The sequence below is a fragment of the Triticum aestivum genome, chromosome 7B, assembly GCF_018294505.1.
Source record: "Triticum aestivum cultivar Chinese Spring chromosome 7B, IWGSC CS RefSeq v2.1, whole genome shotgun sequence".
NCBI lineage: Eukaryota > Viridiplantae > Streptophyta > Magnoliopsida > Poales > Poaceae > Triticum > Triticum aestivum.
Window position 1 is genome coordinate 711,602,380 of NC_057813.1, and position 16,075 is coordinate 711,618,454.

General features: G+C 45.2%; 1 protein-coding gene across 1 annotated transcript; it reads left to right on the forward strand.

Annotated features, from left to right (window-relative positions):
• Window positions 1-7,353, forward strand: LOC123162302 (NF-X1-type zinc finger protein NFXL1; the record flags this gene model as incomplete). Its single annotated transcript, XM_044580098.1, is given in 3 exon segments — window positions 1-3,311; window positions 4,619-6,414; window positions 6,541-7,353. A coding segment is annotated over 1 exon segment (3,301 nt), but the record flags the coding sequence as incomplete, so codon positions are not given.
• Between the last annotated feature and the right edge of the window lie 8,722 nt (window positions 7,354-16,075).

Consider the following 16,075-nt stretch of genomic DNA (forward strand, 5'->3'; position numbering starts at 1 on the left):
CGAGGCCCCCGCCCACCACCGCGACAACGCCGCCCCGCTCCTGCCCCTCCCCAACCCCAACCCCAACCCCAACCCCGGCCCTGCCTCGGACGGCCGCGCGCCCCGCCGCCGCCAGCGCCGCCCGAATCGCCACAACAACGGCCCCGCCCCGCCGCCGCAGGAGAGGGCACCCCCGTCCGGGCCAGCCAACTCCCCCGTGCCGCGGCGGCAGGAGAGGGCTCCCCCGTCCGGGCCCGCCAACGCCTCCGCGCCGCGGCGGCAGGAGAGGGCTCCCGCCCCCGCGGCGGCGGCGGCCGCGGCGGGGGGCGGGCCGGTGCCGCAGCTGGTGCAGGAGATCCAGGACAAGCTGGCGCGGGGGGCGGTGGAGTGCATGATCTGCTACGACATGGTGCGCCGCTCCGCCCCCGTCTGGTCCTGCGGCAGCTGCTTCTCCATCTTCCACCTCCCCTGCATCCGCAAGTGGGCGCGCTCGCCGGCCTCCGTCTCCGACGCCTCCGCCCCGGCCTCCGACGCCTGGCGCTGCCCCGGCTGCCAGTCCGTGCAGGACGTCCGCGCCCGCGACATCGCCTACACCTGCTTCTGCCGCCGCCGGCGCGACCCGCCCAACGACCTCTTCCTCACCCCGCACTCCTGCGGCGAGCCCTGCTCCAAGCCCCTCGGCAAGGCGGATCCTGCCGCCTCCACCAAGGGCGGCGACGACGACGACGTCGCCACCAGGTGCCCGCACGTCTGCGTCCTGCAGTGCCACCCTGGGCCGTGCCCGCCCTGCAAGGCGTTTGCTCCGGAGCGCCCCTGCCCTTGCGGCAAGCAGTCTATCACCCGGCGCTGCGCGGACCGGAGCACGCCGGTCACGTGTGGGCAGCGGTGCGAGAAGCTGCTCCCCTGCCGGAGGCACCGCTGCGAGAAGGTCTGCCACACCGGCCCCTGCGGTGACTGCGAGGTTAACTTCCCCGCACAGTGCTTCTGCGGCAAGAAAACAGAGACATTGCTCTGCGGCGAGATGGTGCTGAAAGGGAAGCTGTCAGACAAGGATGGGGTGTTCTCTTGCAGTGAGGTTTGCAGCCACAATCTGGCATGTGGCAATCATGCCTGCCAGGATGTTTGCCACCCAGGGCCGTGCGGGGAGTGCGAGCTTCTGCCAGGGAAGGTCACCACATGCCATTGTGGCAAGACAAGGCTGCAGGAGAAGAGGGCTAGCTGCTTGGACCCAATCCCCACCTGTGACAAGGTATGTGACAAGAGATTGCCGTGTGGAGTGCATAGGTGCAAGGTCGCATGCCACGAAGGAGAGTGTCCACCCTGCTTGGTGCGTGTCGAGCAGAGGTGCCGCTGTGGCTCATCAGGCCAGATGGTGGAGTGCTACAAGGTCTTGAAGGAAGAGTTCCGTTGCAACAAGCCTTGTGGCCGCAAGAAGAACTGCGGGAGGCACAGGTGCAGTGAGCTCTGTTGCCCTCTGTCAAAGCCATTTGCTCAGCATCAAGGTGACAGCATGGATCCCCATTTCTGCCAGATACCATGTGGCAAGAAGCTCCGATGTGGACAGCATGGATGCCAGCATCTCTGCCACAGCGGTCATTGCGACCCTTGCCGTGAGACCATATTCCACGATCTCACTTGTGCCTGTGGCAGGACATCTATTCCGCCACCACAGCCTTGCGGCACACCAACTCCATCATGCCCACATCAGTGCATGGTCCCTCAGCCTTGCGGGCATCCAGCTTCGCATCAATGCCATTTCGGGGACTGCCCACCTTGCGTTGTGCCAGTCACAAGAGAATGTGTTGGGGGGCATGTGATGTTGAGGAACATCCCTTGTGGTTCAAAGGATATCAGATGCAACCAGCCCTGTGGAAAGAACCGTCAATGTGGACTGCATGCTTGTGCCAGGACTTGCCATCCTGCCCCATGTGATCCACCACCTGCAAATGGAGAAGCTAGTTCAAGCTCTGGGGGCAAAGTTTCATGTGGGCAGTTATGTGGTGTCCCAAGGAGGGAATGCAAGCACACTTGCAATGCACCATGCCACCCATCGTCACCTTGCCCAGATGTGAGATGTGAACACCGTGTGACTATTGCCTGTTCTTGTGGCCGTATCACTACAGCTGTGCCCTGCAGTGCTGGTGGAGCCTACAATGGTGATAGTGCGTTCGATATCTCCGTCATGCAGCAGCTGCCAATGCCTCTTCAACCAGTGGAATCAAATGGCAAGAGGGTTCCTGTTGGGCAGAGGAAACTTTGTTGTGACGAGGAGTGTGCAAAAATGGAGAGGAAAAGAGTCCTTGCTGAAGCTTTTGACATTACCCCGCCCAATCTGGATGCACTGCATTTTGGTGAGAACTCAAATGCGTCGGATTTGCTTTCTGATCTTTTCCGGCGTGAGCCAAAGTGGGTGCTGGCCATAGAGGAGAGGTGCAAGTTCCTTGTCCTTGGGAAGACAAAGGGGAATTCTTCAAGCAACATTAAGTTCCATGTCTTCTGTCACATGATGAAGGACAAGAGGGATGCTATCAGGCTCATTGCAGATAGGTGGAAGCTTTCTGTCCAGGGAGTTGGTTGGGAACCCAAGCGTTTTATTACCGTCCATGTCACACCCAAGTCTAAGGTGCCTGCTCGTGTTCTGGGCTCTAAGCCTGGCGTCCCTGTCTCGGCGTCCCATCCTTACTTTGATCCTATGGTGGACATGGATCCGAGGCTCGTCGTTGCAATGCTGGACCTGCCAAGGGATGCTGATGTTAGCTCTCTAGTTTTAAGGTTTGGCGGGGAGTGTGAATTGGTTTGGCTGAATGACAAGAATGCCGCTGCAGTCTTCAGCGATCCAGCTAGAGCAGCGACAGCGCTGAGGCGGCTGGATTATGGGTCTGCTTACCAGGGTGCTGCAATGTTTTGCCCAAGCAGCATCACTCAGGCTTCTGTGTCAAGCAATGTGTGGGTTGGAGCACAGAGAGATGGAGGGTTGGCTGCAAAGAGCAGTGCCAATCCATGGAAGGCCTCTCAATTTGAGCCCGACCCATCTGGAGACTGGACAGTGCTCAGTCATGCTTCAGGGTCAGTGTGGAAACGTGGTGATACTCCTGCTCAGGTCATGGGTTCTTCAAACCGCTGGAATGCTCTGGAGTCTGATGCTGCAACCAGCTCTGGGCCAACCGACAAACGTAAGCCTCCTCTTCGCACTGAAACAGGATCCAGCAGTTCTGCTCCCCGCGTTGGTGCTGGATCCAGCGCAGCACCAAGTGCTGGGCAATCGGTGAGCAAGCTGCAACCTGATGTCGAAGTTGAAGACTGGGAAGAATCTTGTGAATGATGAGACTGAGGTAGTTTGGTCAAGATGACTCGTTTTTATTCAGATGTCATTTTTATCTCTAATACAATGTATACCGAAGCTGTTACTGTGTCACCTTCAAGTAGTTCCTGGCTGTTGCCGGTTGACTGCTCAGTTGGAAGTATTTTTGCCATGCAATAAACAATGAACCCTTCTCATATTTCCTGTGTTCTTTAACATCACAGTGTTCACATAATCACAGCTTGTGCCATCCAGTTGTGAGTGTTTGCCGCTTTGGCACTGCTTTCCCAAATTGATTTAAATGTATATATGTGTATGAAGTTCTTCAGACTAGTTTGATTCTTATTTATAATGTTCTTCAAACTAGTTAACACTCTTATTACAATGTTCTTTAAACTGCTTGCCATCTCCCTGTTATCATATTGGTAATGTGAAACTAGTTGTAGTGAGTACTGAGTAGCCAAACAATGTCTGCCTCATTAACAGTTTGTGCATACAGTTCAAGGTAGTTACCCCCATAAGCAACATGTATTGCCCCCTTTTCTAGCAAACTAGTGAAAAAATATACTACTACTCCCTCTTATATTTAGTTACAGAGGAAGTACATAGGGAGCACCTGTTTCCATCTCTCTGTTAGCATTTGGCTGAAATGACTCTGAGAACTGTGAAAAAGTAACGACTGAAACAAAGAATGCCATACATATGTTAGAAACTGCAGTGATCACTGATCAGTGTATTTCATTTATCAACGGTATTTAGAAACTAATTCTCTTCGTTTTCTTTGGGGAAAGTTGCTCTTTGCTTAACTACTAGCAAAATGCTCATGCGTTGCAAAAGCAAATTATTTTTTGTTATATTACATCAGTTGTTTAAATGCTTGTGTTATCATAGCCCCTAACTTACTGCAAACGAAAAATGCAAAATATACACCAATTGAATCAACCGTATGTCCTCCACATAATGGATGTCAACTGTGATAACTTTTTAATTAACTTAAAGGTAATCTTGGTGAAGCATGTATTTCATTTTATTTGCCAATGGAAACATTCTGGTTTCCCGGACCCTGCGCAAGCGGGAGCTACATGCACCGGGCTGCCCTTTTTTTTATCTGTATTCAGTAGCAAAAAAGACAGTTTCTAGATTACCTGAAATTAGTTGTCTCATCTGAATTTCATGGAACTTCAGGTTTGGCACAAGTTATTTAGTTCGAGTTAGATTCTGTTCAGCATGTACTGCTATTTTTTCTGCTCTCAGCACATTCATTTTATTTGCCAGTGACCACTTGACATTTGCTCATTGTGATGCTTAACAGAGCTTTTCAATTTGCCTCCGCTGCAGGGGTTAATGCATGGCAGCCAAAATTGCTCTTCGACACGATTCTCACCCTTTATTTTGCATCGACAAGATCATCCTTCTCCCATGCTGACCAACTCCATGACCTGGTCTCAAGATTTTGCTTGGTTATTTCAACTGATCATCTGCGTGTTGTTTTGCCAGTGCATAGTTGCTATATATATAGGGCGTTTGCGGCTCTTGGTTAAATCTTGAATTGTTTCTATGCCATTCAACTACTTAAGTTAATGCACTCAACCTATGCCAGTCAGTTACTCTAAACTAGTGATTTTGTTAAGCCTACGGTTTCAGTTGCTATTCCACTGTTTCATTTTGAAGGCACACTGCATGTTTTCATTGGAAGTAGAATGAGCAGCAATGAATGTTCTTCACCTTACAGCTCTTTATGCTTATAGCTCCCTTTAGATGAACCAAATGAGCTCTGTGATAGCTCATTATCTTAAACTGAGAGTTATCTTCTGTTTATTCTTTTCTCTAACTACTGCATCCTATACAATGAACAGAAGGTGCATCTTGTGCCTCTTTGCAAAGTCAGTCATAAGAGCTTCCTTGCAACTTGCAAGTTTTGCCATGGTTGTTTTGAACAAAGTAACAGACGCATTCTGCACTGTATAATTCATAGGTGCCTAATTGCACGGCAATATTGAAAAAATTATCTCTGAAGGGAAATTACTATCTTTCTGATAATGGGTTAGACACAATCATCTCTGCAGCTCCTTTGAGTTAGCTAAATTTAAGTTAGCGCTCTCTTCTCATTTCAACTGGACTCAACCGTATGTCCTCGGCATGATGGATGTCAATTGTGATAATTTTTTAGTAACTTAAGAGGTAATCTTGCTGAAGGTGAACAGACCGCCACCAATTCAGATCTTTTTAAGAGTATGAAGAAAGATAAACAAGCAACTGATAACTCTGGAAGGCTAAAGAAGAAACATTTCCCACTCTTTTAAATGTAGGCCACTTGTGTTGAAAGAGCTTAGCTTCGGTGTAAGGAACTAGAGGATGGCAGAAGGCTTGACATTATCAAAATAGTTACTGTTTCGACTTGTATGAACCCCATGATTTACTGGAAGTCGATGTTATAAGTCTAACCTAACCCTCTTTGGTTGAAAAAGCATGCCCTCAGCGCCTCAGATTGAACCATATTGTGACTGTTTGTTTGAGAAATGCCACTATAAATTGCATTAACCTAATGAACTCTGTTATCTGAACTTGTTCTGTTAGACAAGATGCCATTTTGTGTTCTCTATGGACCTTTTTATATTTACGTTTCCTCGATAAACTCTTGTCTAGCAAAGAGGGCCAAACATTTATGTTCCTTATGTACTGTTTCAGTTCTTACTTTCGACTCTCTTTTCTTGAAACTGAAAGTTGAGATTATCTACCTTATAATGTCCAACTCCATTGAAGAGGATCAGCCAAGTCAGCTTGCCTGTCTCTGATTTTCCTGCAATGTCACTGCTTATGCAACACATACAGGATTTCTTATCTACATCTTCAGTGCATATCTTATACTATCCGTTGATCTATTTATTTATTTTTTCATAAAGTAGACGTTGCTCACTCAAGTATTGTTGGCAGCCTGAAACTGTAAATTTTCTGGAGATACTTGTCCTTTAAATTATGCACAAGTTTTTCACTCGAGTATTGTTGGCAGCCTGAAACTGCACCTCCAATTTCTGAGCTAGGTTCAGATGCTCTCATTGAGCCGATGTCTGTTGACAATTTTCGTATCACTGAGCAGGAAGAAGATTGGAATAAAAGCTCTTTTACTCGATCAGGTGACTCCCATCAAATCGATTGATGATTTTGCCTGTACAATTATTTTTTCCTGTGATATACAGAATTAACTTCCTGTATTCTCTTATGGTACCATACTTTAACATATTGATTTTTTCAATGAGCAGAGTTCCATATCAGGCGTTGGTAATTGGATTGCAGATGAGGTGCTTACCAGTTATCCATACAAAAATTTGTGAGGCCTGCATCAAATGCAGCACTTGAACTTTGATCTTGTTATGGGCCTCGAAATGTATGGGTCCTGCGACGGAGGGTTGGACACCTGCCCTTGATGCTAGAGGCTTGATTGTACAAGAGGTGAAGGAACCACGAATTTATTATGTTATTCATTACTTGCCTCCAACTAGTTATTCAACAAAGTATTAGTAGCAATGCCATGCACCTGAATCGATCTGATCTTATCCCGAACGACGAGGTTATCACAACATGGAGATAAAGCTGCTCTGTTCCTTGGGATAAAACTACTGCAGCTTCTGCATTTGTTTTGCTGCACTGTTGCTTGGCTGTAACAGAGTTCATGGTATTCTTTGCACTCGAGAACCCATCCATTACTGATTGCCTCAAGCTTAACAAGGGGCAGAGCTGAAGCACTGCACCAAAGCATCCAGGAGGTTATTCTAACTTGACATTGTTTTGAGTAACTGTTGTATGTAGCCTTGCAGAATACCCAAGACACTATTAGGTTGTGAAATATGCTGTCAAGTCGATGCTGATTGTGGCCCGCTTTCGTGTGGAATGATTGTTTCACCACCGATGGGGCAGCAAGCCTGGTAAAGCTGATGGTGAGTTCATCTTCAAGTTCCATTGTGGTTATCGTATTCCTGAACAAATTGTCCCAATCTTTGAGAAAAATTGGTCACGGGATATGATGAAGTGTAATGGACCATTTGGAATGCCAGTTGTCATGTTCTCTCTTGGAACCATTTGCCAGGCTTTCATCTTTCTTAGATATATCAAAATTTCTGCTTATTGCGGGAACGAAAATTGAATTCATTACAGCTGGTGGCAGGGCGAGCATTTGAGCAATACCACTTCACTTCTACACCTTGTACCATCCTGAATTTATCTAAAGAGAACAGCCAGCTTCTCGATTTGATCTCCATGGAGTTCGCTTGCCTCAGCTCCACTGTGGAGTTAATGGAGTTGACAGGGAGGAGCGTGGGCGACTCGGAGGAGCGGGAGCCCGATGAGGGCGAGGACGCCGTCTCCATGCACATCGGCGTCCATGAACTGCCGCGGCGGCGAGAGGAGGGGGGCGTCGGGTACTCCAATGGCGGCGTGTTGCCGGCCTCGATGTGCTCAAGGATGGCTTCAAGTGCTCGGCCATGGTCGTCTGCGGGGAGAGAGAGGAGAGGGGCGTCGAGGGCGAGAGGTCTTCGGGGAGAGGGGTACTTGAAGTGATACTTGAAGTGATACTTGAAGGATACTTGAAGTGATACTTGAAGTATACTTGAAGGATACTTGGGCTAGCATTGAGTTGATCAACAACGACTTCCTTTGGAGTGATACTTGAAGGATACTTGGGCTTGAATGTCACTGCCCTAGAATAATGTTTGTAATTAGTTGCATCAGAGGCATTCATGCATCATATTAATCTTCTGAAATTTGAATTGAGGGAATTCTCTAAGCCTCAAAATTAAATAAAGGGCAAGAACCCTAAAAATTTCATTCAATGAACCCCAAACACCCTTCATTAATGTTTCATAATTTTGGCAAGGGTTTGGATCCAAACCAAAAATAGTGAACATTTTTAAGGAATATATTGGGCACCGAATTTAAATCATCATTGTATTTCAATTTGGATTTGTATTCATAATATAGAGGATATATTTTCAAATAACTTTGAAATATTTTATGTCCATTTGGAAAATTCCATTTAGCAACATAAAAAAAATATTCAAAGGGCTTTTGGCATTGTTTTGAAATTGAAATAGTGGCAAAAGAGAAATAAAGAAAAATAAAACAGAAACACAATATAGAAAAGGACATAACTTACCTGTAGCTTACCTCGGCCCAATAGCCAGGCGGCCTAGCCCACCAGTGCCGACACCGTCTCCCACCTCGTGCCAGAAGGACGCGAGGTGTGTGGTCGCCGCGCATGCACACGCAGGCCACCTCCTGCCTGCTTACCGCCTCCTGGACATCGCTATGGACGCCACACCCCTGGCCCTCTCTTTCTCTCTCCCGTGTCTTCCCTCTCCTCTAGCCCGCTCTCCCGCAGCCGCCATGAGCACCCGAGAGCGCCGCTCAGTGTGGGGCAAGGACACCGACGGGTAAGTCCGGATGGCTGTCGCGCACGGGACATCACACGAGGCCCGCTTGTCACCATCAAACCAGCCTGGTGCGGGGCTATGTCACTGATAGGTGGTCCCGGATGGACGCATGCGAGACAACGCATGAGACCCAACACACGTCACAAAAAGTCCACATGATGGTGCCCCATTGCACGCCTATGGTCCACTCGCCATGGACCCCCGAGGTGTGTCCCCCAGGTGTGTGTCGCCCGAGCAGATCGGACGATGCAGATAGCCTTCGAGAGAGCCCTGCGGAATGCCACCTGGAAACGGATGGTGTTGGGAAATGTAGCATCCAATTTCAAAAAAATTCCTACGCTCACGCAAGATCTATCTAGGAGATGCATAGCAACGAGGGGGAAGAGTGTGTCTACGTACCCTCGTAGACCGAAAGCGGAAGCATTTGACAACGCATTGATGTAGTCGAACTTCTTCTCGTTCTGACCGATCAAGTACCGGACGTACGGAACCTCCGAGTTCTGCACATGTTCAGCTCGATGACGTCCCTCGAACTCTTGATCCAGCAAAGTGTCGAGGAAGTAGATGAGTTCCGTCAGAACGACGGCGTGGTGACGATGATAGTGAAGTGATCCGCGCAGGGCTTCACCTAAGCACCACGAGAATATGACCGAGGGTGTAATCTGTGGAGGGGGGCGCCACACACGGCTAACAAATGTTGTTGTTGTGTATTCTAGCAGTGCCCCCGTCACATATATATAGGTTGAAGGGGAGGAGAGGCGGCCAAGGGGACGTCCCAAGTAGGAGGAATCCTACTTGGGGTCCTCCCAATTCGGCCTCCCCCCTTACCATATATTCTGGAGGGGGAAGGAAGGAGGAGGGAGGAGGGAAGGAAGGGGGAGGCCGAATCCCTCCCCTTCCTTCTCTCTTCCCCTCTTTCCTTCTCCTCTGGTGTGGCCCATATGGGGGGCACAACAGCCCCTACAGGCTGCTGCGTTCCCCTCTTGGCCCATTAGGCCCATATCTTTTGTCGGGGGTGCCCGGAACCCCTTCCTGTGACCCGATATGTACCTGGTACCCTCCGGAACACTTCTGGTGTCCGAATACTATCGTCCTATATATCAATCTTTACCTCTTGAACATTTTGAGACTCCTCGTCTTGTCCATGATCTCATCTAAGACTTCGAACAACATTCGGTCACCAAATCACATAACTCATATAATACAAAATCGTCATCAAACGTTAAGCGTGCAGACCCTACGGATTCGAGAACTATGTAGACATGACCGAGACACCTGTCCGGTCAATAACCAATAGCGGAACATGGATGCTCGTATTGGTTCCTACATATTCTATGAAGACCTTTATCGGTCGAACCGTTATATGACAACATACGTTATTCCCTTTGTCAACGGTATGTTACTTGCCCGAGATTCGATCGTCGGTATACACATACCTAGTTCAATATCGTTACCGGCAAGTCTCTTTACTTATTCCATAATACATCATCCTATACCTAGTTCATTAGTCACTTTGCTTGCAAAGCTTCTTATGATGTGCATTACCAAGAGGGCCCAGAGATACCTCTCCGGTACTCGGAGTGACAAATCCTAATCTTGATCTATGCCAACCCAACAAATACCTTCAGAGATACCTGTAGAGCATCTTTATAATCACCTAGTTATGTTGTGACGTTTGATAGCACACAACGTATTCCTCAGGTGTCCGGGAGTTTCATAATTTCATAGTCAAAAGAATATGTATATGACATGAAGAAAGCAATAGCAATAAAACTGAACGATCAATATGCTAAGCTAACGGATGGGTCTTGTCCATCACATCATTCTCCTAATGATGTGATCCCGTTCATCAAATTACAACACATGTCTATGGTTAGGGAACTTAACCATCTTCGATTAATGAGCTAGTCTAGTAGAGGCTTACTAGGGACACGGTATTTTGTATATGTATCCACACATGTATCAAGTTTCTGGTTAATACAATTCTAGCATGAATAATAAACATTTATCATGATATAATGAAATATAAAGTAACAACTTTATTATTGCCTCTAGGGCATATTTCCTTCAGATGGCGCGGAGGTCACTCTCGCCCGTGAAGGCCCCTAGGATGCGGGTACTCCAGCATCCTTTTATAGTAGTAATTTGTGCTACTGAAAATGCAATATATCTCCTTGTTGTTTTTTATGTTTAATTTATCATAAATGTTGCTCACATAGATATGTTATGGTGGTTTAGGCTTTACCTTAGCCATATTTATCGTGAACGATGAAGACAAGTGCCAAACGGTTTAGGCTTTACCCAAACTATATTTGTCATAATCAATGACGCAAGGAGCCAAATATTTTAGGCTTTACCCTAACCATATTTTTGTTGTTGATGGCACCGAGTGCCAAAGGGTTTAGGATTTATGCTAACCATATTTGATGATGTCGAGGGTGACAAAAGCCAAAGGGTGTAGGCTTTATCCTAACTATATCTGTCTTCGTCGATGATGACAAATGTGAAAGGGTTTTTGATTTATCCTAAATATATTTTTCCTCATTGACGACGACAAATGCCAAAAGATTTAGGATTTACCATAACCATTTGTCATCATTGATGATAATAAATATCAATTTTTTTTGGATTTACCCTAACCATATTCCAAATGCATAATTAATCAATCATCCTTCATCAACAAACAAGATCATCCTGCCAAATGTATCTTTCACAAACAAGAAACATCATCATGAAAAATGAATCATTCATCAACAAGAAAGATCATCCTGACAAATGAATGATTCATCAACACTCTAGATCATCATCAACTAGTGCATTCGTCCATCCATCATCATTACACATGACTTAGTAGTTGAATAACAAATACTCCTTCAACAAGTTCAACAATCAAAGTAGAACATACTCGACTTAACAATTCAATAGACACACAAAGTTCAACAAACATGACTTAATAGTTCATTCCACAACACATCAATTGTTTCCCCCAGCTATCAAATACTCCACTATCCTTGATGTCTTCTCACTTATCCTCTTCTATATAGGTTCAACACCAACACCTATTGATGAACCAGGTCTAGCAGCTCTTGGAGCAGAATATGGTGTTCTGCCACTAGTTGCAGCAGTAGCTCTTGGAGCAGAAGAGGGTATTCGGGACCTTGGAGGAGGAGTTGTTGTAGCAGTAGAACTTGCAGTATGAGCTCTTAGAGAAGGACCTATTTGGGCTACTTGGCCGAAACAGATAAAAAAGAAAGTTAATTACAAGCAGGATATTTTCATTATAAATAGAAATGTAACTGCAAATGAAATTGAAGTCATCGACATCACCAACACTCCGTTCATCATGGTGATCATCATCAACATCGTCATCTTCACCATAACCCTCTCTATCATAATTCATCTCCAACCCTGGCTTAACCCTGGCTTTCAATCTATGAACTATTACCCTAGATCAGCTATTGCGATAACTTCCCGGTGTTAATTGTTGTTGAGTAGATGGTGCTTAGTGATTTGCTAGTAAAGCATTGTAAAATTGGTATTAATATCATTACCCCACTAATCATGATTCATATGATGCCTTATGAGTAGTCTGTTACATTCTTGAGGACTTTGGAGAAACCTTACTGCTAGTAACCATGAGAAATTGAGTAAAGGTCAGTGTGTTGATATTATGTTGTGTTGTAATTCTCTACTGGTGATGTGCAAACCTCTATTGCGTATCACTTCACCTTTCTCGTCCTAGAAGAGAGCATTATGTGATAAATTTTCTTAGGACGGATGGCTGGAGTGATAATTATTAGTGTGTCCTAAGTTTGCGAATTACTCCCTCTGTGGTACTATGTAAGAAGTTTTTGCAAGCTATGTTAGTTTGCAAAAAACATCGTATATTATGGGATGGAGGGAGTATTTCATAAGGAGTAATCGAGGATCCAATATTTTAATATTGGTTAGATGTTATGTTAGTTATTCTCCTGTATTTGTGGATGCTTGCATGGATGGTATAATCAGAAGTATGTATTTTGTGTAAGTAAGAACCATATATAAGTTCGGCTTCACCACACAACACTTATCAAAGCAATGAAAGTTAGTATTACTGGAACTAGGTGAAAACATCATGTCATCCTCGAGAATGATTTGATCCATATAAGTAATATCACCAGCTTGTTCTTAGCACAATTAAGAATTGGGCCACATGCTGCACATTTACACATTTATAGCAATCTAGATTCTCTCATTTATTCTCTTGATCAAACAAACATACAAATAGTCCTGCAACTTTTGTAGTGATTTCTTTCTATCAACCAATTTCTTCTACTCCAAATTGGGTTCAACACCCTACTTATCGAAAGGATTTAGAATTGATCCTCTATATATGTGGGTCATTTTCCATACCAACTTCCAAGTACAAAAATCCACCACAAAGTTTTAGCGACAATGACAATGGCAAGATAAGTTTTTGTTTCTGTTAATTTTTGTAGTAACCATACCAATTTTGTGTTATTTTTTTGCGAGAATCATGACAGGGGTGATCTTGTGTCGGAAAATCTTGTATAAGGGCCAGCACCGGTAAAAGGTGGCGGTGCTAGCAAGCGGAGCAAGAGAGGTAGTTGCAACATGTAGTCCAGAGCAACAGAGTTTCATGCATGAGCTAATCAAGAAAAATGAGGCCATGTTGCATGAAGGAGGTGGAACGTCACAAGAAGGAGGCTCGTGAGGCCGACATGCATCGGAAGGAGGAGATAGGGGGCACACTATGCAAATGCAACAGAAGAATGTGATAATGGTAAACGGAAGTTGTCCTTTTTCACTCAGTAGAATTCAGTTGTAATTTTGAGCATTTGGTTTAATCTTAATTTTAGTTATATCTTTTAATTTCAACACTCGTATGTATCTTAATTTGAGTTATGGTATCTCATAATGTATCTTATTTTCCAGTACTCGAAATAAATGTGAGCATAATTATGAAAAACAAATAGTGGTTGTGTCTAAGACCGCCACAAATCCGCAGATGACATCACATATCCGAGAATAAACACGTCATAGGGAATCTAGATTTTGTGGCCTTCCGCCACCCCCTATGGCAGAAAGACAAAAAGAGTTTTGAGCGTGTGTGTCCCCTGGAGCACCCACTTTCGCAACAAGCCAATAAAGCAGGTTGCTTCTGCCAAAGGATATGACGGGAAGTACTATCCGCCATTGGCTATGGAGGGAGGGGACATGTGTCACTTGGTTGCACTTCTGCCAGTGGCCTTTTTTCCAATCTCGTCGATAGAGGTGTTGTTTTGTAAATTCCATTGTGTAGAGGGGCATTATTATATGAGTTTCCATACAACATCCTCTTTGTTGTCGGCGGCCTTGAGTGCCTTACTAAACCCTAGAGTTCACGTTCTCCTCCACCACAACCCGCCGCTGCGGCAACAAACACAGTTTCCTCTAGGCGACCTGAGTGGCTTCATAAACGTTGGAGGCCTCAACCTCATGTCCACCTCCATGGCCCTCCTTAATCGGCGTTGACAACTATCATGCAAACGATGATCTTGCACTAGGAAGCCTTTCTATTGGTGGCTTGTGGGTTTGCAACCGGCGCGAGCGTGGCTTTAGCCATTGACATGAGGCACTTCTCTGGCGGCAGGCATGTATAGATCATATTTTCATAGGACCGTGGTAATGGATGGGGGAGCTTATAGTTGTCATTCTTTATTTGATTCCAAAACTGACGCCTCCTCATTTTTGTGGTCTAGACACTTGACTCATTTTTCCTTGTAAAATTATGCTTATTTGGGGAGGCTGGAAGGTTCGTGTAACATCCAAAATTTTCAATTTGGAATGTTATACATAGATCATCATTGCACATCATATTTTTGTTGCATTGTTGGCTCGATCCTAGAAATTCTATGCAACTCAAGGACCCACGGAGGGAGTTGGGGATTTCATTATTTTCTTATTTGAGCTTTTCTCAAATTTTGAAAATAGGATCATTGATTTTATTTATTTTATCCTCAATTATTTCTACTACCAAAAAATTCAGAGAGGGAATAAAATGACTTTCCTAAAATAAAGAAATAATGAAGATTTAATAAAAAAATCAAATAAGATTTATTTTGGAGTTTTTCGCCTTTTATTTGAATTTAGGAAAAATGCGCGTTTTTCAAAATTGCATTTAGGCCCCAAATAAATGTTCATCTTGTCCGGCTTGATTTTAGAAGCCGGGGAAACTTTATTTCGGGATTTTTGGAGTCCGTTTAGTATTTCTTTTTACTTTTTTCTTCTGCGCGGAATTATTTAAAAAAAAACGCGCACCGCCTCTGGCCGTGCCCGAGCGGGACTCCGCTCAGGGGCAGCTTATATAAAGCGCCACCCCCGGCGCCCCAGCCCACCAGATCCCGCCGCCGCCAGCCGCCGGAGCCGCCGACTTCGCCGGAGCCGCCGCCGCCTCGCCGAACCACTGCCCGAGGTTCGCCGCACCCCGTAATCTGCGCCGGTTTTTTTATAAAACCGAGCGGTTTTTTCTTCGTTTTTTTTCGGTTTTTCGTTAGATCATTTTTTTCAGTTTAGTTAATTAGCGAGCGTTCGCTCGTTCGTTCGTTTTAACGAACGTGTTCATCAGATCTGTTTAGTCAACGAACGTTCGTTCGTCAGCCCGTTCGTTGTTTTTCTTTTTCTCGGATTTAATCCGCGATTTTTCTGATCGCGATTCCTGATCTGATTTTTGTTTTAGTATAACTTTTCGCTCGTTTATCGGAATCAAGCGATTCAAGCGCCTGGAGTTTCGTCTCGAAACCCTCTTTCCGAATAATCTACTTAAACCAGTTTTTACTTCTGTAAAATTTGACTTAGATCCAGATTAGTAAAACGAAGCTGTTTTCTTTCGCCGTTTGACTTTCGTTGCTTTGTTCGATTTGATTCTTTTTGCAAACCGGAGTTCTTAAGTTGAACATTCTGGTTAGATCTTTTATTTGAGTTTTACCTGTGCATTAGATGAGTACTTATTGTTTGTTCGTTTGTTTGTTTGTCTGCGATAGAATACCCGGAGTGCGCCGCCTGTTACTTCGAGTGTCTAGGTTTCGCGGATCATCAGCAAGGCAAGTAACACTTTGATCATACTTCTTCTCATACCCAGTTTTTATGCATTAGATCTATCCTCAAACACTTGCATGATTAGGATCTAATTAAATTGTGGGTTTTGGGAAGTAGTTGAGGTAGTACCTATTACCTGTTTTATTATCAAACCCTTGGGAGTTACTTCTACGTTTGCTTATTATGCCATGCTATGCTAGTAGACGTGGATTGGGTGAGTGTATCCATGACAGATGTGAGATTGTTATTTAATGGTTTATTTAAGGTGGCAACTTAAACACACATCTGGGTG